General features: G+C 37.7%; 2 protein-coding genes across 2 annotated transcripts in view; both read left to right on the top strand.

The window, feature by feature from the left end:
• Positions 1-4,648, top strand: part of LOC117326598 — a 69,399-nt gene extending 64,751 nt beyond the window's left edge. Inside the window, exon 7 of the mRNA XM_033883356.1 lies at positions 4,645-4,648. Coding sequence (XP_033739247.1) covers positions 4,645-4,648 — 4 coding nt within the window. The remainder of the gene's footprint in view (positions 1-4,644) is intronic.
• LOC117326599 lies at positions 4,649-20,455 on the top strand. Its single transcript, XM_033883357.1, has 5 exons — positions 4,649-4,823; positions 8,289-8,383; positions 9,397-9,563; positions 18,810-18,956; positions 19,553-20,455. The coding sequence occupies exons 1-5, from the start codon at positions 4,664-4,666 to the stop codon at positions 19,869-19,871; spliced, it is 888 nt and encodes a 295-aa protein (XP_033739248.1). The 5' UTR covers positions 4,649-4,663; the 3' UTR covers positions 19,872-20,455.
• Positions 20,456-26,324: the final 5,869 nt, after the last annotated feature.

Consider the following 26,324-nt stretch of genomic DNA (forward strand, 5'->3'; position numbering starts at 1 on the left):
AACTTGATGAATATAATTAATCTTTAGATGACCGATGGCCGATGGCCGATGACTGTTAACTAGGAAGCCAATTATATACTACTTATAAGATAATCCAGTCCAAGACAGTGAATCAGTTCAAGAACCTAATGTTAGTAAAGTTAGTGAATCTAAAGAAGTAGACATATCAAACGATCTCAAAACCGACAAACAACAAATAACTGATAATATTCAAGAAGGTTTAGAAAATAAAAGTCAACCATCAAATAAAAATCTGTCTCAGGTATGTTTAGCTAGATTAGTTTTAGAAAATAATGGTGTCACTTTTGTTGAAAATCAAAAAGCGTTCGTTGTATGTGGGAACAACAATTCTAAAGAAACTTGTCAATGTCTGTCTACTGGAACTTGTTACCATATCATGGCTGCTAGAATGAAAATGGGGGATGAAATTGTAGACAGTAAAAGAACCGTTAGTTTAAAACAGTTATCTAAAAACAGTTTAAAAAGAAACGATAAAAAATCAGGCAGAAAAAAACGAAGATGTAACGATTATGATAGGGATGTAATTGCGGCACCTGATTCGGTTACTCTTAATCAAGATAATGATACAATAATGGTAGATAGTACGCCACCTAAAACGCCAAAATCTACGAAAAAACTAGGTCCATCAAAAACTCCTATTCAACAAATAAAGACTCCTACAAATCAATCTATTAAAAAGGAAACTTTAAGTCCTGTAAAAAAGGAAACCACGTGTTCCAAAAAGAAATTAAGATTTCAGTCAGAAGATTCTGATACATGTAATATTAGCGAAGATAATGTACAACTTGTTAAAAAACGTAAAGTCGCTGATAACACAGAGTCGCTACACTTAACGAAATAACTTAAATGAAAGCCATAAACTTAAAATTTCCAATAAAGAATTGATTTGTTCTGATATTATAAATGAAGTACAATCAATAATGTCTAAACAATTTCCTGGTTTGAATGGTTTTCAGTTGACAAACTTAGCTCCAGTATATGATTCAAATAAATGCAAATGGAAAAACCAAATAGCTTTTCAATCTGTAGTTTCACCTTCTGTTCAAATTCACCATAATGGAAGAGACCACTGGGTTACAAGTTTTCAAACAAGTAATGGAAATATATCCCTTCTAGACAGTTTAGCATCAAAAGAAAATCATACAGTTAATACTCCGTCAATCGAACTTCAGCTTTGTAGTATTTACGGTAATAATAAAAGTAGTATCCCAGTCAAAATTTTAGATGTACAGGATCAAAATAATGGCTACGATTGTGGGCTTTTTGCAATAGCTAATATGGTAGAATTTTGTTTTAAAGGTAATTCATTCAAACAAAAAACTAACTTCATTTGAAATCAAATGCGGGATCACTTAATTTGGTGTTTAGATAAAGGTTATTTCATGCCGTTTCCACAGTTCGTTAAAATAGCATCACAACTAAAAAAGGCAAGTAATAACAGTATCACAATAAATTGTAGTTGTTCTTGTGGGTTTCCAGATTGGATGGATGAAATGATTGGCTGTGACTGGAGAACAGGTAGGGTACATTGCAAAACGTGGAAACATAAAGAGTGTGCAAATCTTACAGAGTCTGAAGAACAATGAAACAAAAATAGAATAAAAAGATTACAATAAAAAAATTAAATTCATTTAAATAAAACAATAAAGCAAAAATAAACTGACTCTATGAAAATAAAAGAATAAAAAAAAAACTTAAAAAAAACTAAATAAATAATGGGCTCTTAAGTAGAACTGCGTCCACGTCGCAGAGCCTGGTAACATTCTAACATAATGGCTAAAAGTTCTACAGGTAATTTTTCCTTGCTCGAGTTACTTCCCTTGTATTAAAGAACTAGCATGTAGCTTGTGTTGTTTTTACATTCAACTTTTGTTCAAAATGGCGTCCGTGAATTTCAACTAGGTTCATTCCGGCCACCACTTTTGCACCGAATTTGTAATGAATATTAATAAAAATCATATCAGCTTAAAGCCTATAAAATTATCTTGTCTAGAGTGTGTTCCGAACAGAAATCGGTTAAGTAATAAAAGAGTCATGGACCAATAAAGATGGAAATTTACATGTAACTTTGATGATTTTGCTATTTTTTCACACCACATCAATTCATTCCGGCCACCACTTTTGAAAGTAATATCGAACATGTATTCAAACAGTTTATATCATGTGAAAGAGTACTAAGACTCATAACCTACAGTGACTCCTATACTCCTATACGTATATGAGGTCTTATTTTTTTCAAGTCCCTGTGATCAGCCTGTGATCAGATCATGGAGACATATATATGTCTAGTTAGCCCGAGTTTCCTCTGGCCCTGACACCATGTCTACACCAGACATGATTTCATGGCCAGAGGAAACTCGGGCTAATGTCTAATCTTTTATTATAACAAGAAATAGCATAGTATTAATGTACTCCTATACGTATATGAGGTCTTATTCCACCTGATTACATTGGTGGATATTGTTACATGACAGCCTGTCAAAAGTTTCCTGTCGTGTAAACCTCTAAATATTATTGGAGTAAGTATTAATGCTGGTGGTTATAATGTAAAACTGCTGGTGAAATAAATTAACGAAATGATGCATTTCAGCACGGATAACAAAATTATATCAGTTTGAATCATTTTTGGTGATAATAATTAAGACTGCACAGTGCATTTGAATCAGGAATATAATTCTATTAATATGTCATTTGAAAAGATACATCCGTTTATTCACCTTGCATTCAATCTTAATTTTGTTTCGTTTCTAACTGCATCTCTGTATTTTGCATTTACTGCTACACTTGACCTATCACATACATGTACTTCATCTTGCCTATACATGTACTTCATCTTGACCAGTAACGCCACCTGTCACGTCATATCTGGGGCCAAAAGAATATTATTATATGGCTATGCCGAAAAAAATGATATATGCATATATATATTGTACATGTATCTTAGACTTGTTTTGATACTATAAGACTAGACATCCCTGTGCTGTGAGTACTTGGTGGTGTGTATGTTTCATCATCATCATCATCGTCATCATCATCATCATCATCATCATCATCATCATCATCATCATCATCATCATCATCAAATATCATCATCATCATCATCATCATCATCATCAAATATCATCATCATCATCATCAGCATCATCTATGTTTATCAAACTTCAAAAACGAAAAGTGCTTTATAAAAATCCAGGCCCTTTGTGTAGGAAATGACACTTATGAGTCATGCATGCATGTGCTTGTGTCCCCTCTAAGTGGTTGGCATGGTGACATCATGCAAGTATATATATGTATATTAATAGGCCTACATGTAGCTCTATCACCCTTAGGGACTCATGATATCAGTCTAAACAAAATGAAGTTAGATGAAAAAAAGTTTTTATTTCCTCTCCACTGCACCTTAGCTTGAAACCCTAGATTTTCCTGACGACCTTAAAACATCAAAGCAAAGGTCCATGACTCAGTCAAATATATACTATCTTCTACTAGTCATGGTTGACATTTGACATTAATATACGGAACTTTTGTAACTGATCAATAGCTGTTGATTATTATGCTTGTTTTTCTTTTAAGATTTTAAGAATTTAAAATAAAGTACATTAATATTGTAAAATAGTTAAGATTAATTATAAATTTTATAAATCAACAAAAATTACAAAAATGAAATAGTTTGCATCACCTTTATACCTGAAAGTAAACCTTATAGATCTGTCAGAGTTTTTAATCTTTTGATCACATGTTATTTTTTTGTAGTCAGAAGACATGATAATACATTGCTGTCTGTTTAGAGTAGTTTGTTAGAATAATTTTTTTTTTTATAATTGTTTATTTTTTATAATAAATTATTAATTTTTTATAATAAATTGTTAATTTTTTATAATAAATTGTTCATTTTTTATATGTATATATACATATATATAAAGTAATATGTCATTAATTGAAATTAAAGAGCATTAAACATTTATTCGTCTAAATAAACACTGAGGCACGAAGAGCCAGAGGGAAACACTTCATCAACCGTAAAATTTTTATCAAAAAAAACGCTTTACGATACTGTAGTGGTTGAAGTGCCCTGTGCAATTTCTTTTCATCACAAATTGTCCACCTGCCTGGTAGAGTATCGATCAGCTATCAAGCTGTTCTAGGTTTGTATTTCATAATGTCCTCGATGCATATATATTTTTATTACAAGATTATTACAAGATTTTCTGCTGCAATGGAAGGTTTACTGCATGTTTTTCTATATGTTCCTTTATATGCTGAATTAAGGCCTGATATTGATTTCAGGTGTTAATTTCAGTATCTATAGAGCCATGCAATTCTCCAAATCTTGGACCAAAAATTTAGACATAACTATTAATTAATTAATCATCTGTATGGTTAATAATAACAAAAAACAAAAAAAACATGAATAATTTTACAAAAAGAGTAGCTTTAATTTGTCAAAGTCGGGTCTAAATTTGAGAATGTTCGGTCTACCATTTTTTTGTATTAGTATGATACAGGTAAGGAATTTTTTCTGAAGTATGTTGCCTTAAAATCAAAAGAAAAAAGCTTCAAAGTTTGTTTCTCATTTCCACATATTTTCTTGTATCTCTGATTGATTTCTTTGTTTACTTGTAGATAATCATCCATTGGAGACATGGTTTGTTTTCTCTGTATCAGCGTTATTTTAGTCCAGTTGCTTGCATTGCTCACTGTAGTGGGATCAACTGATGACCTTTCACCTGATGGGTCAAGGGTAACACCTCATGACCTTGAATGGGATGAAAGAGGCTACATTCTGTTTTGTCTGTGTATGGGTAAGTACAAAAATGTATATAATAATAATAATAATAATGAATTGCACTTGTTGAATAAGTCAAAATGTACTATAATAGGGCACGGTTAACTGTCTCACTGGGGAGGATGTTCTGTGTAAGGTTAACTGTCTCACTGGGGATATGTTCTGTGTAACTGTCTCACTGGGGATATGTTCTGTGTAACTGTCTCACTGGGGATATGTTCTGTGTAACTGTCTCACTGGGGATATGTTCTGTGTAACTGTCTCACTGGGGATATGTTCTGTGTAATGTTAACTGTCTCACTGGGGATATGTTCTGTGTAAGGTTAATTGTCTCACTGGGGATATGTTCTGTGTAAGGTTAACTGTCTCACTGGGGATATGTTCTGTGTAATGTTAACTGTCTCACTGGGGATATGTTCTGTGTAAGGTTAATTGTCTCACTGGGGATATGTTCTGTGTAACTGTCTCACTGGGGATATGTTCTGTGTAAGGTTAACTGTCTCACTGGGGATATGTTCTGTGTAAGGTTAACTGTCTCACTGGGGATATGTTCTGTGTAAGGTTAACTGTCTCACTGGGGATATGATCTGTGTAAGGTTAACTGTCTCACTGGGGATATGTTCTGTGTAAGGTTAACTGTCTCACTGGGGATATGTTCTGTGTAAGGTAACTGTCTCACTGGGGATATGTTCTGTGTAATGTCTCACTGGGGATATGTTCTGTGTAAGGTTAACTGTCTCACTGGGGATATGTTCTGTGTAACTGTCTCACTGGGGATATGTTCTGTGAAACTGTCTCACTGGGGAAATGTTCTGTGTAAGTGTCTCACTGGGGATATGTTCTGTGTAAGGGTAACTGTCTCACTGGGGATATGTTCTGTGTAAGGTTAACTGTCTCACTGGGGATATGTTCTGTGTAAGGTAACTGTCTCACTGGGGATATGTTCTGTGTAATGTCTCACTGGGGATATGTTCTGTGTAAGGTTAACTGTCTCACTGGGGATATGTTCTGTGTAATGTCTCACTGGGGATATGTTCTGTGTAAGATTAACTCTCACTGGGGATATGTTCTGTGTAAGGTAACTGTCTCACTGGGGATATGTTCTGTGTAAGGTAACTGTCTCACTGGGGATATGTTCTGTGTAAGGTTAACTGTCTCACTGGGGATATGTTCTGTGTAAGGTTAACTGTCTCACTGGTGATATGTTCTGTGTAACTGTCTCACTGGGGATATGTTCTGTGTAAGGTTAACTGTCTCACTGGAGAAATGTTCTGTGTAATGTCTCACTGGGGATATGTTCTGTGTAACTGTCTCACTGGGGATATGTTCTGTGTAAGGTTAACTGTCTCACTGGGGATATGTTCTGTGTAAGGTTAACTGTCTCACTGGGGATATGTTCTGTGTAAGTGTCTCACTTGGGATATGTTCTGTGTAAGGTTAACTGTCTCACTGGGGATATGTTCTGTGTAAGGTTAACTCTCACTGGGGATATGTTCTGTGTAACTGTCTCACTGGGGATATGTTCTGTGTAACTGTCTCACTGGGGATATGTTCTGTGTAAGGTTAACTGTCTCACTGGGGATATGTTCTGTGTAAGTGTCTCACTGGGGATATGTTCTGTGTAAGGTTAACTGTCTCACTGGGGATATGTTCTGTGTAACTGTCTCACTGGGGATATGTTCTGTGTAAGGTTAACTGTCTCACTGGGGATATGTTCTGTGTAAGGTTAACTGTCTCACTGGGGATATGTTCTGTGTAAGTGTCTCACTGGGGATATGTTCTGTGTAAGGTTAACTGTCTCACTGGGGATATGTTCTGTGTAACTGTCTCACTGGGGATATGTTCTGTGTAAGGTTAACTGTCTCACTGAAGAAATGTTCTGTGTAATGTCTCACTGGGGATATGTTCTGTGTAACTGTCTCACTGGGCATATGTTCTGTGTAACTGTCTCACTGGGGATATGTTCTGTGTAAGGTTAACTGTCTCACTGGGGATATGTTCTGTGTAAGGTTAACTGTCTCACTGAAGAAATGTTCTGTGTAATGTCTCACTGGGGATATGTTCTGTGTAATGTCTCACTGGGGATATGTTCTGTGTAACTGTCTCACTGGGGATATGTTCTGTGTAAGGTTAACTGTCTCACTGGGGATATGTTCTGTGTAACTGTCTCACTGGGGATATGTTCTGTGTAAGTGTCTCACTGGGGATATGTTCTGTGTAAGGTTAACTGTCTCACTGGGGATATGTTCTGTGTAAGTGTCTCACTGGGGATATGTTCTGTGTAAGGTAACTGTCTCACTGGGGATATGTTCTGTGTAAGGTAACTGTCTCATTGGGGATATGTTCTGTGTAAGGTTAACTGTCTCATTGGGGATATGTTCTGTGTAAGGTTAACTGTCTCACTGGGGATATGTTCTGTGTAAGTGTCTCACTAGGGATATGTTCTGTGTAAGGTTAACTGTCTCACTGGGGAGATGTTCTGTGTAACTGTCTCACTGGGGATATGTTCTGTGTAAGTGTCTCACTGGGGATATGTTCTGTGTAAGGTAACTGTCTCACTGGGGATATGTTCTGTGTGAGGTTAACTGTCTCATTGGGGATATGTTCTGTGTAAGGTTAACTGTCTCACTGGGGATATGTTCTGTGCAAGGTTAACTGTCTCACTGGGGATATGGTCTGTGTAATGTCTCACTGGGGATATGTTCTGTGTCAGGTTAACTGTCTCACTGGGGATATGGTCTGTGTAATGTCTCACTGGGGATATGTTCTGTGTAAGGTTAACTGTCTCACTGGGGATATGTTCTGTGTAAGGTTAACTGTCTCACTGGGGATATGTTCTGTGTAACTGTCTCACTGGGGATATGTTCTGTGTAAGTGCTTCACTGGGGATATGTTCTGTGTAAGTGTCTCACTGGGTATGTGTTCTGTGTAATGTCTCACTTGGGATATGTTCTGTGTAAGTGTCTCACTGGGGATATGTTCTATGTAACTGTATCACTGGGGATATGTTCTGTGTAACTGTCTCACTGGGGATATGTTCTGTGTAAGGTTAACTGTCTCACTGGGGATATGTTCTGTGTAACTGTCTCACTGGGGATATGTTCTGTGTAAGGTTAACTGTCTCACTGGGGATATGTTCTGTGTAACTGTCTCACTGGGGATATGTTCTGTGTAAGGTAACTGTCTCACTGGGGATATGTTCTTTGTAAGGTTAACTGTCTCACTGGGGATATGTTCTGTGTAAGGTTAACTGTCTCACTGGGGATATGTTCTGTGTAAGGTTAACTGTCTCACTGGGGATATGTTCTGTGTAAGTGTCTCACTGGGGATATGTTAAGGTTAACTGCCATGCTTTGAATGATAAGCTAATGTATCAAGTACAGCTTATTATTATTCAGGGTCTTTAGCTCTGTGAATGTCTGTTGATTTCCTATTTGTATACATGTATGTTTATATATAAATTGATTGACATCTTCAAAAGGTCGGTTTGGGAACCAAGCAGAACATTTTTTAGGTGGTCTGGCATTCGCTAAAGCTGTGGACCGGACCTTAATTCTTCCTCCATGGCGGACATATGTAAGTAAATGCATCAGTCCTGTAAATACTAACTTTGGACAAGTATATATCCAGCAATAAGCCCTCCCCTAACAATAAGTTGGAGGCTTAATGTATTACAGGGTAAGCACTGTTATCATCCTGAAATAACCCCCCCCCCCTTCCCTAGTGTAAAAGTTTAGTACCATATTCATCCTCAAATAAGCCCCCCTCGCCTAGTGTAAATGTTTATTATTAAAGTTTGGGGAGGGGATGATTCTGTAAAGATGAAATGGTGGGGGCTTATATGTGAGCAGGACTTTTTTGCTGTTAAAATATAAAGTACAGTAGTTTCCTGCTGTAGTACCAATGACTGCAGCCTTTCAAGGGGTAGAAACTCGAAAACTGGAGATTTCCAGTTTGTAAAAGCTTCACAAACTTGATATTTAATTTGCTTATTTCAGTTTTGTTCGGTAATTTTGTTGTTATATTGCGTAATTATTTCATTTGCTTTTCGGAGTATTGAAAACTGAAAAAGCATTCTCAGACCTGCGGCCCCAGTTCAGGTCGGAGAAATTTTGCATAAGAAGGAATCCTGACTCTCATATTGCATCTGCCCCTTGCAGTATGATTCGAAGCATTATACGTAGATACATTTGTCTTTCTATTGTAATGGATAAGACCCACTTGTAACCAAAGAATCTATATAAATGTCAGTATTTACTGTACTGTGTTCATAAAAAGAAAGGGGCTGCGGTGGCCGAGTGGTTAAGGTGTCCCGACACTTTAACACTAGCCCTCCACCTCTGGGTTGCGAGTTCGAAACCTACATGGGCCAGTTGCCAGGTACTGACTGTAGGCTGGTGGTTTTCTCCGGGTACTCTGGCTTTCCTCCACCTCCAAAACCTGGCACGTCCTGGCTGTTAATAGGAGGTTAAACAAAATAAACCAAAACAGTTAGAAAAAGAAACATGATTCCCCAAATACATTCATTTGATGCTCATCATTGTTATCGAAACACATATTAAGCAATTATTAAACTCTTTTCCGTTTAGAAAAATGTGCCCTTTAATGAATGGTTTGATGTGACTTCTGTCGGAGAGTATCACAGAGTGATTACAGCCGAGGACTTTATGGAGAAGCTGGCCCCTAAGTACTGGCCCCAAGGGAACAGAACGGGGTACTGCTTTGGTTACCAAGGGTCAAGTGACCCCCCTCCCCCGCTCATTCCCTTCCACTACTTTTACCATACTTTGATATACCTTTTTCACCAAACTTTTATAACAAGTTTACTTCACAAAAAATAAAGTATTTACAATATTAGATTTTGGTAGATCATTGCAAAAGCTGGGGCAGGTTTGGGTCACTTTACCATGACCATAACGAAACAAGATACTTTGACATTTTGTTTTGATCAACTTCAAATCTTTAACCTATACATTATAACAAAACAAAACAAAATTGATCTCATATGTTTTTGATGTGACCATGTAAGGGGGGGGGGGGGGGGGGGGGGGGGGAGGGTCACATTACCATGGCCATTTTTGTGATTGACTTTTTTTTCACAAAATATTAAAAAAAAACAAGAGGCCCAACGGGCCTTAACGGTCACCTGAGATTTGAAATATTTCAGTTAATTTAATTGACCCTTTTTGGCCCCACCCATCAGTCCTTGGGGTCAGTCAGGGCCAACATGTGCATATTAAGCTGTCATCCCTTGCTGATAATTTTAAGAAAGTTAAAATGAATTCCAATAGACGTAAAACAAATGATTGTCAAAGATATGAATTCCCTATATAAACTGTCGCAAAGTTTACCCTCTCCCAAGGGGCAAATGTGAAACCCCAGGGTCATGAAATTCACAATTCAAGTAAAACACCATAAAAACATTCCTTCTATGAAAATTTTTTGATTCTATCTTATATAGGTATTGAGAATAAGATTTTGAAATTTCAGTCAATTTGACACTTTTTAGCCCCGCCTGTCAGCCCCTGGGGGTCAGTCAGGGTCAACATATGGGTACTATCAGCTGTTATCTAACGCTGATGATGTTGACCAGGTTTGAATAAATTCCGATACAACTCCAACAAATAATAGCCAAAAATGTGATTTCCTATATAAACTATAGTAAAGTTTACCCCCTCCCCAGGGGCAAAACGCGAGACCCCTGTGTCATTAAATTCAAAATTTTGGTAAAGCACCTTAAGACCCTTCCATCTATGAAGAGTATTTGATTCTACCATATCTGAGAGTAGAGAAGAAGATTTTTGAAGTTTTAGTCAATTTGACCCTTTTTGGCCCCACCCCTCAGGCCCCTGGGGGGTGGGGACCATATAATTCACAATTTTGGTTGACCTTCATCCATTGAAACTTTCTGCCAAATTTCATTGAATTTTGTTCAGTGGTTTTGGAGAAGTCGAAAATGTGAAAAGTTTACGGACGCACGACGGACGATGACGGACAAAAGGCGATTAGAATAGTTCACTTGAGACTTCGTCTCAGGTGACCTAAAAAAAACTCCATTCCTTAACTATCCATCATAACAAAACAAGATTTGTCTAAGAAAATTTTTTGATGTGATCATGTATGTGTGATAATTATGGTAGTGTAATAAGTAAAATTGATAAAATATATTAATCAATTTTACTTACTACGCTACTATATCTATAATAAAATAAAATATTTTACCCTTTTTCTTAATAAACCTTAATTCCTTAATCTATACATTATAACAAATCTAAATTGGCCTGAGATAATTGATATTGATGTGAGTTATGTAAGGAGGGGATGTCGCTTTCCCTCACTCCTCACATGACTCACATTAACATTAACATCACTTGTTGTTGTTATAATGTTAACATCCAAACATTTTGTAGATGCTTTATGCTCTCACATATAGATTAATTAATTGAAATAAATTATTGAAAATTTTTGGTTAAATAAGTATCATTAGCTCACCTGCCCGAAGGGCAAGTGAGCTTATGCCATGGTGCGGCATCCGTCGTCCGTCCGTCCGGCTTCAACTTTTTCATTCAAACAGCTTCTTCTCAATAACCAAACGGCCCAGGGACTTGATACTGGACATGTAGCATGCTGGGGTGAAGGGCTACAAAGTTTGTTCAAATAAATGACCTTGACCTTCATTCAAGGTCACATGGGTCAAATAGGCTATAATCTTCAAAGGACTTCTTCTCAATAACCAAGAGTCCCAGGGACTTGATATTGGGCCTGTAGCATGCTGGGGTGAAGGGCTACAAAGTTTGTTCAAATAAATGACCTCGACATTCATTCAAGGTCACATGGGTCAAATAGGTTATAATCTTCAAACGACTTCTTCTCAATAACCAAGAGGCACAGGGACTTGATATTGGGCCTATAGCATGCTGGGGGCCATGGTAAAGTGACCCCCCTCCCCCGCTCATTCCCTTCCACTACTTTTACCATACTTTGATATACCTTTTTCACCAAACTTTTATAACAAGTTTACTTCACAAAAAATAAAGTATTTACAATATTAGATTTTGGTAGATCATTGCAAAAGCTGGGGCAGGTTTGGGTCACTTTACCATGACCATAACGAAACAAGATACTTTGACATTTTGTTTTGATCAACTTCAAATCTTTAACCTATACATTATAACAAAACAAAACAAAATTGATCTTATATGTTTTTGATGTGACCATGTAAGGGGGGGGGGGGGGGGGGGGGGGGGGGGGGGGGGGTCACATTACCATGGCCATTTTTGTGATTGACTTTTTTTTCACAAAATATTAAAAAAAAACAAGAGGCCCAACGGGCCTTAACGGTCACCTGAGATTTGAAATATTTCAGTTAATTTAATTGACCCTTTTTGGCCCCACCCATCAGTCCTTGGGGTCAGTCAGGGCCAACATGTGCATATTAAGCTGTCATCCCTTGCTGATAATTTTAAGAAAGTTAAAATGAATTCCAATAGACGTAAAACAAATGATTGTCAAAGATATGAATTCCCTATATAAACTGTCGCAAAGTTTACCCTCTCCCAAGGGGCAAATGTGAAACCCCAGGGTCATGAAATTCACAATTCAAGTAAAACACCATAAAAACATTCCTTCTGTGAAAATTTTTTGATTCTATCTTATATAGGTATTGAGAATAAGATTTTGAAATTTCAGTCAATTTGACACTTTTTAGCCCCGCCTGTCAGCCCCTGGGGGTCAGTCAGGGTCAACATATGGGTACTATCAGCTGTTATCTAACGCTGATGATGTTGACCAGGTTTGAATAAATTCCGATACAACTCCAACAAATAATAGCCAAAAATGTGATTTCCTATATAAACTATAGTAAAGTTTACCCCCTCCCCAGGGGCAAAACGCGAGACCCCTGTGTCATTAAATTCAAAATTTTGGTAAAGCACCTTAAGACCCTTCCATCTATGAAGAGTATTTGATTCTACCATATCTGAGAGTAGAGAAGAAGATTTTTGAAGTTTTAGTCAATTTGACCCTTTTTGGCCCCACCCCTCAGGCCCCTGGGGGGTGGGGACCATATAATTCACAATTTTGGTTGACCTTCATCCATTGAAACTTTCTGCCAAATTTCATTGAATTTTGTTCAGTGGTTTTGGAGAAGTCGAAAATGTGAAAAGTTTACGGACGCACGACGGACGATGACGGACAAAAGGCGATTAGAATAGTTCACTTGAGACTTCGTCTCAGGTGACCTAAAAAAAACTCCATTCCTTAACTATCCATCATAACAAAACAAGATTTGTCTAAGAAAATTTTTTGATGTGATCATGTATGTGTGATAATTATGGTAGTGTAATAAGTAAAATTGATAAAATATATTAATCAATTTTACTTACTACGCTACTATATCTATAATAAAATAAAATATTTTACCCTTTTTTCTTAATAAACCTTAATTCCTTAATCTATACATTATAACAAATCTAAATTGGCCTGAGATAATTGATATTGATGTGAGTTATGTAAGGAGGGGATGTCGCTTTCCCTCACTCCTCACATGACTCACATTAACATTAACATCACTTGTTGTTGTTATAATGTTAACATCCAAACATTTTGTAGATGCTTTATGCTCTCACATATAGATTAATTAATTGAAATAAATTATTGAAAATTTTTGGTTAAATAAGTATCATTAGCTCACCTGCCCGAAGGGCAAGTGAGCTTATGCCATGGTGCGGCATCCGTCGTCCGTCCGTCCGGCTTCAACTTTTTCATTCAAACAGCTTCTTCTCAATAACCAAACGGCCCAGGGACTTGATACTGGACATGTAGCATGCTGGGGTGAAGGGCTACAAAGTTTGTTCAAATAAATGACCTTGACCTTCATTCAAGGTCACATGGGTCAAATAGGCTATAATCTTCAAAGGACTTCTTCTCAATAACCAAGAGTCCCAGGGACTTGATATTGGGCCTGTAGCATGCTGGGTTGAAGGGCTACAAAGTTTGTTCAAATAAATGACCTCGACATTCATTCAAGGTCACATGGGTCAAATAGGTTATAATCTTCAAACGACTTCTTCTCAATAACCAAGAGGCACAGGGACTTGATATTGGGCCTATAGCATGCTGGGGTGAAGGGCTACAAAGTTTGTTCAAATAAATGACCTTGGCCTTCATTCAAGGTCACAAGGGTCAAATAGGCTATAATATTTAAACGACTTCTTCTCAATAACCAAGAGGCCCAGGGACTTGATATTGGGCCTATAGCATACTGGGGTGAAGGGCTACAAAGTTTGTTCAAATAAATGACCTTGACCTTCATTCAAGTTCACATGGGTCAAATAGGCTTTAATCTTCAAATGACTTCTTCTTGATAACCAAGAGACCCAGGGATTTGATATTGGGCCTGTAGCATGCTGGGGTGAAGGGCTACCAAGTTTGTTCAAATAAATGACCTTGACCTTCATTCAAAGTCACATGGGTCAAATAGGCTAAAATTTTAAATCTGTAAATGACTTCTCAAACATCAAGAGGCTCAAGTACTTGAGGTTGGGCCTGTCTGTAGCATGCTTGGGTGTAGGGCTAACAATTTTGTTCAACTGAATGACATTGACCTACATTCAAGGTCACAGGGTTGAAATATTTTTAAATCTTGCCATAGCCAGGAGTCACCAAGACCTGATATTAGGCCAATAGTATGCTGGAATAATGGACTAGAATATTTATTGACATGAATAAACCTAGCTTACTCTGATATTTGAATAAATTGGTTATAAGCATAGTATCTGTAGAAATGACCTCAATCAAATTTGCTGTAGAGCCAGGTGAGCGATACAGGCCCATTGGGCCTCTTTTACTTGGTTATCTTAGTTAGCCTCTATTTAAGAACTCCAATTCACCATTGACTTGTGCAGATTGCGGGGGTATTAGTCAGCCATCCTGGCGACAGTTCTAGTGATTACTATTTCCTGAGAAATTTTGGAAGGATATACAGTAAAACTCACTTGAATCGAATACATCGGATGAGTCGAACGTTTCGTTCGGTCCCGATTTTTTCCCTTCTTTATCTTAGTAAATTAAGCACGGATGATTCGAACACTGTTGAATCGAATACTGCGGTTGTGTCGAATATATTTTGTGGTCCCTCCCTTCTAAACTATACCAAAATTTCCATTTTTGTGTCGAACATCGAAGCGTCATGCTGTCTCAGGTAAAATTTGCTGGCTTCGCCTGATTGACCGAGTGTGACTGATCAGCCGTAGCGGTGTTACCAGAGCCTATTGTTAGGTTTCGGCTGTCGGTCGCACATCATCCCATTGTTTATACAGGTGCACGGGTGAAGTAAAACGTTCAAGTATACATAGCTAAGAATAAAATGTGCACGTTTTAATGTACAAACCAATAGGCCTAAGTTTTGTTTACTGTTTTCATACACATGGCCGCCGAAAAAAATCAGGAAAAAGTAAACGATAAATTACATATCTTCCATCGAAAAATGCACAGAAAAAAATATTGTATGTCATTGAGTATTTATATATGCCTAAATTCTGCATGCGACGATGCAATAGTAACAATGATATGCGGGATGTGTTTTACTCTATTCGAAAGATCGTGGCAATGCATGATCATGCAGGCGATAAACACTGACCGCGGCCTTCACCTTTGATTCAAAATCAGCATGCGTACGGTCGATCAAATTTTCCTGAACTGTTTATTGTTTAAATTTATATTGTTAAATTGTAGAACAATATAAATGGATTTTAAGATTAATAAATATGAGTACACTGTATACATTTATAATGTATTTAATTATCGTTTTCGTAAAATATGCTGTCATTGTACGACTCCCCTGTGTAAATCGGGTATCTATGTCAAAGATGATTTTACGCATGAACTTTGTTTTGATCCGTAACTATGCACAATATTGTTAATTAGGGCCCTGCATCGAGAGATGCGGGTGCCCTATAGTAATCAGGTTGTCCGTCTGTCCGTCTGTCTGTCTGTCTGTCCGTCCGTCTGTCCGTTTTTTTTCTTCTGCACATAAATGATTGAAGGAGATGAAGGATTTGTATCAAATTGGAACTGATGATTCCTCATGCATCCTAGATCAGATGTGTAGTATTTCATGCAAATCGGATTCAAAATGGCTGTTAGGCGGCCATATTGGATTTTAACATGAACATGAAAATACTGGATCTTTGTTGTTTTTAACTGTTCACTATTCGATTATGCAAAGTTGTCAAGAAATAAACCAAGAGTTAACTGACAGAATGATCAAACTCATAGTTCAAGGTCACAAGTTCAAAGGTCAACGGTCAAGGTCATCCTGGGTCGGCTTCAAAATGCCAGGTAATCGACCCTTTTGGATTTTAGCAGTCAAAATAATTTTGACATTTTCTTATCAATGAATGATCTTGTTCTCAATTGGAAACTTTGATTGCTTCAACAATTTAAATTCGTTTGAAGGATTTAAAAGGTCTAAAATTGTCATTTACTTCTTTTTTTTTAGAAAAGGAATGTAATCCTCTCATTATTCAAAAGGCTTTATTCAGCACAAATCATCTAATAACATGAAATGTTTGTGCTTACTTAGTTTTCCGACGTGATATCACCATCAACTGCTCCTATACTAATAACCTAAGTTAAATATAATATTATATAACTTATTGTAGTTTGTACTAATAACCTGGTTAATTATATAAATTTCCCATTGAAGTTTGTACTTATAACCTGGTTAATCTTATAACCTGATTGATTTTAATTTGTAGCAATAACCAGGTTAACTGTAATTTTGTTTAATAAATAACCTGGTTTATTAGGGCCCCGCATCGAAGATGTGGTGCCCTATAGTAATCAGGTTGTCTGTCTGTCTGTCCGTCCGTCTGTCCGTTTTTTTCTTTTGCGTCAAATTATTGACAAGAGTTGAAGGATTTCGGTGAAAATTGGTACCACTTACAAAACCGTCTGTTGCCATGGTAACAAATGGAGGTTTCTGTTTGGTTGAAATTATTGGGAATTTTCGAGTTGGTTTTGGGAAAAAATCAGGCTAAAACGCATTGAGAATGGGGTCGTTTGGCGCACCCAGTTATATAGGCAGGAAAAACACTGACAATAACTATTACATTTACCCTGAAGGGTCAGACACATAGCGGGGCCCTTTCTGACGTGTCAGTGTTCTAGTTAGATAAAGGAATAAGTGTTATCATGTACAATTAATTAACTTCTTTGTTATTATTTATTGCTTATTTTCGACTATGTTATCAAGCTCCAGTTCTGCATGCATACAAACGATGATGATCGGGTGTTTTGTCTCCGTATACAAACGGACACGGATAAGTCGAACCATCGCATAAGTCGAATATTTTGCTCGGTCCCGTCGACTTTGACTTATCCAAGTTTTACTGTAGCTTGATTTGGTACTGGACTTATGTTTCTCCGCATGTGGGTTAATGTTGCATTTATAATTAAAAAGAACAAAAAAACGTCATGTTTTAATATCAATTCAATATTTAATGATTTCCCGGTTAGTTCTGTTTGTTTTCTTGATCGGATTTTAATGTTAGGTGTCCAACGTCTTTATCGGGATGTTTTCGTCGTTCCTCGTGTTCTCGCGTGGTCACGTGACCGGCACGAAGGACTACATTAACACTTGGTCGGTAAATATGGCCAGAGCACCCGACCAACGTATTTTGTCGTACAAACAAATATGATACACTTATTCATCGTGCTAAGAAACCGAGAAAAAGTGCTGTACATTCTTCTATTTATTCAAGTATGGTTACATAACGGCGTTATAAACTGGTGTTAATTGAAGAAGTGCCGATTAATTGACTACTTTTTTTAGTAATTTTGACGATGTTTGTCATTTTCATACGAATGTACAGCACTTTTCGTTGTTCTCATACAATTACCTTCACGCTCTTACCTGTTTCATAAGTATTGATTTAGGGTAGTCGGGTGCTCTAGGACGATTCATAGAGCAAGTGTTAATGTTCATTCTCCAATATTGGAACTCTTCAGTGTTTTAAGTATCGAAATCGGCATATAGAAACGAACAAACGTTAATAAACGAATGCAATGGATCGTAATTAATTCAATTAATTACTTACAGATGATTTCCAAAGACATAAGGTATAGTTAGAAGTTTTCGGCTGTACACATGTAAGTTTGTAAATTCGTCACTGTGATAAAACCACCGTCCTCGTCGTTGCCATGACAGCTGATCGAAGCTGCGATCACGAATGCACAGACAAAGTGAAAGTTGAAGTATTTTTCGCAACATGCCGTTTAAACTTAAAATTACATTCACACCTCATATTGATTAGGGTTGTTTAATCATACCTGATCAATTGAATTATCAGAAAACTAACAAAAACACTAAAAAACACAGAATGAAGCCTTCGTGTCAGACAGTGCAGACACAACGCGGGATCTGTAAACAATGTGACGTCATTGGAATGTACAAGTTGCAACAATGTACAACAATGTATATTTTACATGAATACACTAATGAGCAACAAAACGGGACGCAACATTAACCCACATGCGTCAAACTTCATAGGTAGATTCCTGTTAGTCCCTATAGTTGTGCCCAATCAATTTTAAAAGTTGAACTGTTTTGTTGGAAATTTCTGAGAGAAATTAGAAGCTTAATATTTCTTACTTTTCTTTTGTACATGTCAGGTTACCTTTTTAGCTATTTACCCTTTCAATTTTGAGTCTTGATTGGGAAAGCAAAATGACCAAAGGTGGCCATTTTGGATTTTGACAGTTAAATTTTGTTATTGCAAATTCTTATTTACTGAGAAGGGTCTCGCTTGTATTTCATGATTAAGGGTAGTGAAGGGGACAGAAGAGAAAATGTTAGGTTTTTATGTAATATACAGAATAAATAATAATCATTTTATGATAATTACAGTAATTATTGGGGTAATGTTGAAATAGCTTTATAGGGAACATATTTTTTTCTGTTTTAATTGTGCCTTTATTTCATGATTTTTGTCTACTGTAGGTGCCAAGGTCGGACAACCGCTGAAGTCAGATTTGAATGTGGGACCCCGCCACTGATAATTGCTGTCAATCTCTACTATTTACGTCGCTTCATTCCTAATTCACAATCCGTTGATTTTACTGAGATTGTGGAGCTATTTGGAGGAAGGTATTATTGGGGTCACATATCGGGGATATCACTCTGTCTGTCTACAAATTTTTTTCCTGGTTTTGGTATTTATTGACTGATTTACATGAAACATTTTTGATAATTTTTAGCTCACCTGAACAGAAGGTCATGCTATCAGTTGCATTTTATGCATTTTGCAAAACATAATCACCAGTCTTTAATTCCACACACGTTTACAATAATTACAATGGCATTGCGAATTAATTATCTTGTGTGCTTTACATATCAATTCAGTAACTTCTGAACAAAAAAATTTCTTGCTAAAACTATTTCTTTTTTGCTTAAGAAAAAAAAAGTATTTAAGCAACATTTGCTAAAGAATATTTTCGGCTGTTGTGAGCAGAGAAATGTAGTTAGCAGAAAAACATGACTGAAATACATACTACCATGAGGCAATTAAATGGGAAAAGCATTTGTTCATGTAATATAACTTAAGTGTAATGACTTATCAAGTTGAGTTTTACAGGCCCCATGGTCCTCTTGTTCATTAACCTGTCAGTGGATATTGTTTCAAAAACTTGAAGACTTTTTAATTGTGTTCAGCCTTCTCATAATGGATGTCATTCTGATTACAGGTACATGATGTTCCTCTTCACCCTTGTTCGACCTGATTCCTCGGAAAATGGACCCGGTCATTACATGTCCTATGTCTTCAGGCCGGATGGGGGTGGAGAAGTTGACAGTGATGGGATACCAGTAGGAAATTGGAACTGGTATCCTAATAATGAAAATGGAGACCTAAGGCCCTTGACACCTGGACAACCAGACCCTGAGGGAACCATTCCAAGCTATGTTTACTTCATCCTGGTTCCTCCGTCCTCCTCTGGAGGGGCCACTTCTTCTGGTCGGGGAGAACAGTGTCCAAAAAAGGAGGGAGAAGACAATGAGGAGTAGCTATATACTGTATTTGACCTAATAAGGGTGCAGGGCGCGGATAATCCACACTGGGGGCGCCCTTATTAAGATTCAAATTGCTGATAAAAATTGAACACATGAAGTAGCAAAACATTTCACATGATGTATTACTTTTTAACACCATTTTGACACTCATTCAAAGATTTTTTTCTTGAAAAAAAGGTAGGGGCGCCCTTATTAGGGCAGGCTCCCTTAGTAGGTCATATATGGTATATATAGACAGTTGACAGTGATTACACCTGAAGAGCTTGTTGTCAAAGCATGTGAAAGTGCTTGTGATTTTCTGATTTGTGTTAGCTCACCTGGTCCGAAGGACAAAGGTGAGCTTATGCCATACCGTTGCGTCCGTCGTTCGTCGTCCGTCCGTCCGTCAACAATTGACTTCTTCTTCAAAACTGCTGATCAGAATTTGACCAAATTTGGTCAGAAGCATTCCTATGGGGGTGCAACTAAAAATTGTACGAATGGTGGGGCTGACCCCCCAGGGGCTTGAGGGGCGGGGCCAAAATGGGTCAATATAGCTATATTGATATTAACAACTTTTTCTCTAAAACAAAGCAATGGATATCGCTCATATTTGCCTGGTAGTATCACTATGGGATGGTGATTCAAAATTGTACAAATGATGGGGCTGACTCTCCAGGGGCCTGAGGGGCGGGGCCAAATGTGGTCAATTGGGCTATATTTATATTAACGACTTCTTCTCTAAAACCGAGCAATGGATATCGCTCCTATTTGCCTGGTAGCATCACTATAGGGTGGGGATTCAAAATTGTACAAATGGTGGGGCTGACCCCCCAGGGGCCTGAGGGGCGGGGCCAGATATGGTCAATGGGGCTATATTGATATAAACAACTTATTATCTAAATCCGATCAATGGATATTGCTCATATTTGCCTGGTAGCATCACTATGGGATAGTGATTCAAAACTGTACAAATGGTGGGGCTGACCCCAAGGGGCCTGAGGGGCTGGGCCAAATGTGGTCAATTGGGCTATATTTATATAAACAACTTCTTCTCTGAAACCAAGCAAAAGATATTGCTCATATTTGACTGTGGGCATCCCTTTGGGATCGGGATTCAAAATTGTACAAATAGTTGAACCGACCTCCCTCGGGGCTGAGAGGCAGGGCCAAAAGGGGTCATTTTGGCAGAATTGATATAAACAACTTTTTATCTGAAACTAAGCAATGGATATCTCTAATATTTAACTGGTAGCTTTCCCTTGGGTTACAAATTCAAATTGAAGAAATGACAGGGGCCAACCCCCTGGGGGCTGAGGGGCGGGACCAAAAGGGGTCAATTTGGTTAAATTGATATAACAACTTCTTCTCTGAAACTAAGCAATGGATATCACTCACATTTGTGTGGTAGCATGTTCATGGGGTGGGGATTCAAAATTGTACAAATCTTAGTGTTGACCCCACCAGGGGACTGAGGGGTGGGGCTAAAAATGGTCAAATTGATATGATCAACTGATCATAAACAGCTCATGTTTGACTGGTAGCATCCTTTTTGGTAAGGATTCAAAATTTATAAAGGAAGGAGCTGACCCCCAGGGGTGCAGAGGGCAGGGTCAAAAGGGGTCAATTGGTTTAAACAACTTCTTTTCTGAAACTAAGCAATGGATATAACTCGCATTTGTGTGGTAGCAGATTCCCTATTAGGTTGCGCCAAAAGTCAATTTCATTTCATGAATTAATGTAGTCTTTGGCATAAAAACCTCACGTTCCCATATAAAATGCATATGATATATTGACATAGCAATACCAGTGACAAATATACTTAATCATCATTCTTGTTTCATATCTCGTGAAATCCAGGTGAGCGATACAGGCCCTCTGGGCCTCTTGTTTTCGTTATGATTCTCATTCTTATTCTAATTATTCTTCTGCTGTTTTCGTGGTGTATCAATCTTTTAATTGGTAAAGATTAAGGTAATTGTCTTTCAAGTATATTGTTGGCCAAGGTATGAGCATGTATCAAAAAATTTTAAAAGTAGGTCAAGAATCCAATATGGCCGCCATGACATCATTCCTAAAAAGTTTAAAATGACCATAACTCAAAAAGTATTTAAGATACAAAGGTAATGTTATAATATAATGGTACATTGGTTCTGGGACTGACTTTTATAACATTACAAGTTTAAAGCCAGAGGTCAAATAAAAAAGCTCGGTAAGGGTCAAGTTTGTCTATTTTTAAAAAAATCTTCATTTTTGTAAGATTTTTGAAAAAAAATCTTATTTTGATCGATGTAGTATGTCATTAGAAGGATTTTGATGTCTTTAGTTTTTAGGTCATCTGACCCGAAGGGTCAGGATGACCTATAGCCATCGTGCTTCGTCCGTCGTCGTGCGCCGTCCGCCGTCCGCCGTCCGTAAACTTTTCACATTTTAATCTTCTTCTCTAGTTCCACCAGTGGGATTCACATGAAACTTGCCAGAAATGATCCTGAGATGGTCCTGGCCAAGTGTTGTTATTTTTCGGGTCGGTCCGAAATCCAAGATGGCCGCCATAGCCGCCATCTTGAAAAACACATTTAAAACTTCTTCTCAAGTTTTACCAGTGCTATTGAGCTGAAACTTGCCTGAAATGATCCTGATATGATCTCGACCAAGTGTTGTTATTTTTTAGATCAGTCTGAAATCCAAGATGGCCGCCATAGCCGCCATCTTGAAAAACACATTTTAAACTTCTTCTCAACTTCCACCAGTGCTATTGAGCTGTAACTTGCCTGAGATGATCCTGATATGATCCCGACCAAGTGTTGTTATTTTTCGGGTCGGTCCGAAATCCAAGATGGCCGCCATAGCCGCCATCTTGAAAAACACATTTAAAACTTCTTCTCAAGTTTCACCAGTGCTATTGAGCTGAAACTTGCCTGAAATGATCCTGATATGATCTCGACCAAGTGTTGTTATTTTTTAGATCAGTCCGAAATCCAAGATGGCCGCCATAGCCGCCATCTTGAAAAACACATTTTAAACTTCTTCTCAACTTCCACCAGTGCTATTGAGCTGAAACTTGCCTGAAATGATCCTGATATGATCCCGACCAAGTGTTGTTATTTTTCGTTATTTTTCGGGTCGGTCCGAAATCCAAGATGGCCACCATAACCACCATCTTGAAAAACACATTTTAAACTTCTTCTCAACTTCCACCAGTGCTATTGAGCTGAAACTTGCCTGAAATGATCCTGATATGATCCCGACCAAGTGTTGTTATTTTTCGTTATTTTTCGGGTCGGTCCGAAATCCAAGATGGCCACCATAACCACCATCTTGAAAAACACATTTTAAACTTCTTCTCCAGGTTCATTGGTGCCTTTGAGCTGGAAATGGATGAGGATGTCAAGGAAGGCGAGCCAACATAGTGATATTTTTTTGGCCTCGTAAAAACTTTGACATGGCAGCAATATGGCGGCCATTTTGTAACATGATTGCGCAATCATGGTTTTCCTGAACAACACCTATTTCAAACTTCTTCTCAAATTCCACTGGTGGAATTCAGCTCTAACTTACCAGAAATGATCCTGAGATGGTCCTTACCAAGTGTAGCTATTTATCGGGTCGGCCAGAAATCCAAGATGGCTGCCATGACAGCCATCTTGAAAAACACATTTTATACTTCTTCTCCAGTTCCACTGGTGCCATTGAGCTGGAAATTGGTGAAGATGTTAAGGAAGCAGGGCCAACAAAGTGTTGTTATTTTTTGGCCTCGTAAAAACTTTGACATGGCAGCCATTTTGTAACATGATTGCGCAATCATGGTTTTCCTGAACAACACCTATTTCAAACTTTTTCTCAAATTCCACCGGTGGTATTCAGCTCTAGCTTACCAGAAATGATCCTGAGATGGTCCACACCAAGTGTTGTTATTTATTGGGTTGTTCAGAAATCCAAGATGGCCACCATGGCCAACAGTGCCACTATATACTTGCTACAGAGAATGCATACTACAATAATATAAGGGTTTTAATTTAGAGTCAGATGACCGTTAAGGCCCCTGGGCCTCTTGTTTGGGAACATTTGCCGTTAACGCGGTACGCCATTTTGAATATTTATTGTTCTTAAGGGTATGCCCACAACTCACATTTTAAGTTTCTTCTCAAATTCTATCAGTGCGATTCAGCACAAACTTTGAATATGGCCACCATGACGTCATGTATTAAAAAGTTTTAAATGGCCATAACTAAAAAAAGATTTATTCTACAGAGGTCATGTTATTTGTAGATAGTGCCTGGCGCAAATATTTACCAGAAAAAGTTTTCAGGTCAAAGGTCAAATAAAAAAGTAAGCTATGGGGTCAAATTTGTCTATTTTTAGAAAATCTTCATTTTTCAATCTTTTTCCAAAATTCTTTTGAAGTATGAAGTATGTTCACTCTTTGTCAGTCGCTCTTGCGACTTCATTTTTGATGGGATTCTGACCAAACTTCATATATGGGTCCAGCATGGGAATACCTGGAACGAGTTCGTGTTTCAGGGTGCCAAGGTCAAGGTCACCGTTACTATTTATAGGAAATCTTTGTCAGTGCTCTTGCAACCTCATTTCTGAACAGATTCTGACCAAACTTCATATATGGGTCCAGCATGGGAATACCTGGAACGAGTTCGTGTTTCAGGGTGCCAAGGTCAAGGTCACCGTTACTATTTATAGAAAATCTTTGTCAGTGCTCTTGCAACTTCATTTCTGAACGGATCCTGACCAAACTTCATATATGGGTCCAGCATGGGAATACCTGGAACGAGTTGGTGTTTCAGGGTGCCAAGGTCAAGGTCACCGTTACTATTTATAGAAAATCTTTGTCAGTGCTCTTGCAACTTCATTTCTGAACGGATCCTGACCAAACTTCATAATGGGTCCAGCATGGGAATACCTCAAACGAGTTCGTGTTTCAGGGTGCCAAGGTCAAGGTCACCGTTACTATTTATAGAAAGCTTTGTCAGCGCTCTTGCGACTTCATTTTGGAACGGATTCTGACCAAACTTCATATATGGGTCCAGCATGGGAATACCTGGAACGAGTTCGTGTTTCAGGGTGCCAATGCCAAGGTCAAGGTCAGCGTTACTATTTATAGAAAATCTTTGTCAGCACTCTTGCGACTTCAGTTCTGAACAGATCCTGACCAAACTTCATATATGGGTCCAGCATGGGAATACCTCAAACGAGTTCATGTTTTAGGGTGCCGAGGTGAAGGCCAATGTCACCGTTACTATTTATAGAAAATCTTTGTCAGCGATGTAATGCGACTTCATTTTTAGCTCGTCTCTTCGAAGAAGAGTGAGAGCTTATGTCGTCACTCCGGCGTCGGCGTTGGTTTTCCAAATGTTAAATTTTTGGTGCAAGTGTTGAAAGGCATAGTAATTTATGGTAATATGGTCCCTGTGGGGGTCAAACTATCCTCTGCCGGAGTTAAACTAAAAGATTTTTTGGAAAAAAAACAGATTTTTGAAAATTTTTGGACTTAGAAAATTTTTGCGTTAAGTTTTTGGTGCAAGTGTTGAAAGGCATAGTAATTTATGGTAATATGGTCCCTGTGGGGGTCAAACTATCCTCTGCCGGAGTTAAACTAAAAGATTTTTTGGAAAAAAAACAGATTTTTGAAAATTTTTGGACTTAGAAAAATTTTTGCGTTAAGTTTTTGGTGCAAGTGTTGAAAGGTATTAATACACCACTTCATAATTGTACTAGGGTGCTGATAATTGGAAATAGACTCCCTCTTGGGTTAAACTATCCCCTGCCGGGGTTAAACTAAAAGATCTTTTTGGGAAAAAACCAGAATTTTCAAATTTTTGGACTTAGATTATTTCTGCGTTAAGTTTTTGGTGCAAGTGTTAAGAGGTTTTAATACATCACTTTATAATTGTACTAGGGTGCTGATATTTGGCAATAGAGTCCCTATGGAGTAAGGCAATCCCTTCCTGGAATAAAACTTTAGAAAAAAATTGGATTTTTTCTTTTTAAATCTGTGTTTTTTTGTTTTTGTTTTTAAATCTTTGGACTTTGTGTTTAGTTTATATTGTGAGTGTTGAAAGGCATAGTAATACATGGTATTAGGTTCCCTGTGGGGGTTAAGCTATCCCTTGCCGGAGTTAAACTGAAATATTTTTTTGGGGAAAAAACACATTTAAGAAAAAAAAGGTGCAAATGTTGAAAGCTATTTAACACATCACTTTATGATTGTACTAGGGTGCTGATATTTGGTAAAAGAGTCCCTATGGAGTTACACTATCCCTTCTTGGGGTGAAACTGAAAATAAAACAAAGTGAAAATGCTCACAATAGACAATTTATACCGATCCACATTTTTCAAGGGAGACAACTCTCATCAGGATAATATTTTGTCAAAAAATTGAAGAAATATGTCCAAAAGCAATTACATTTGTATTTAATATATTCATTTAATCTACAACAGCATAGCTTGTCTCCC

Source organism: Pecten maximus, chromosome 4 (assembly GCF_902652985.1).
Source record: "Pecten maximus chromosome 4, xPecMax1.1, whole genome shotgun sequence".
NCBI classification, from domain to species: Eukaryota; Metazoa; Mollusca; class Bivalvia; order Pectinida; family Pectinidae; genus Pecten; species Pecten maximus.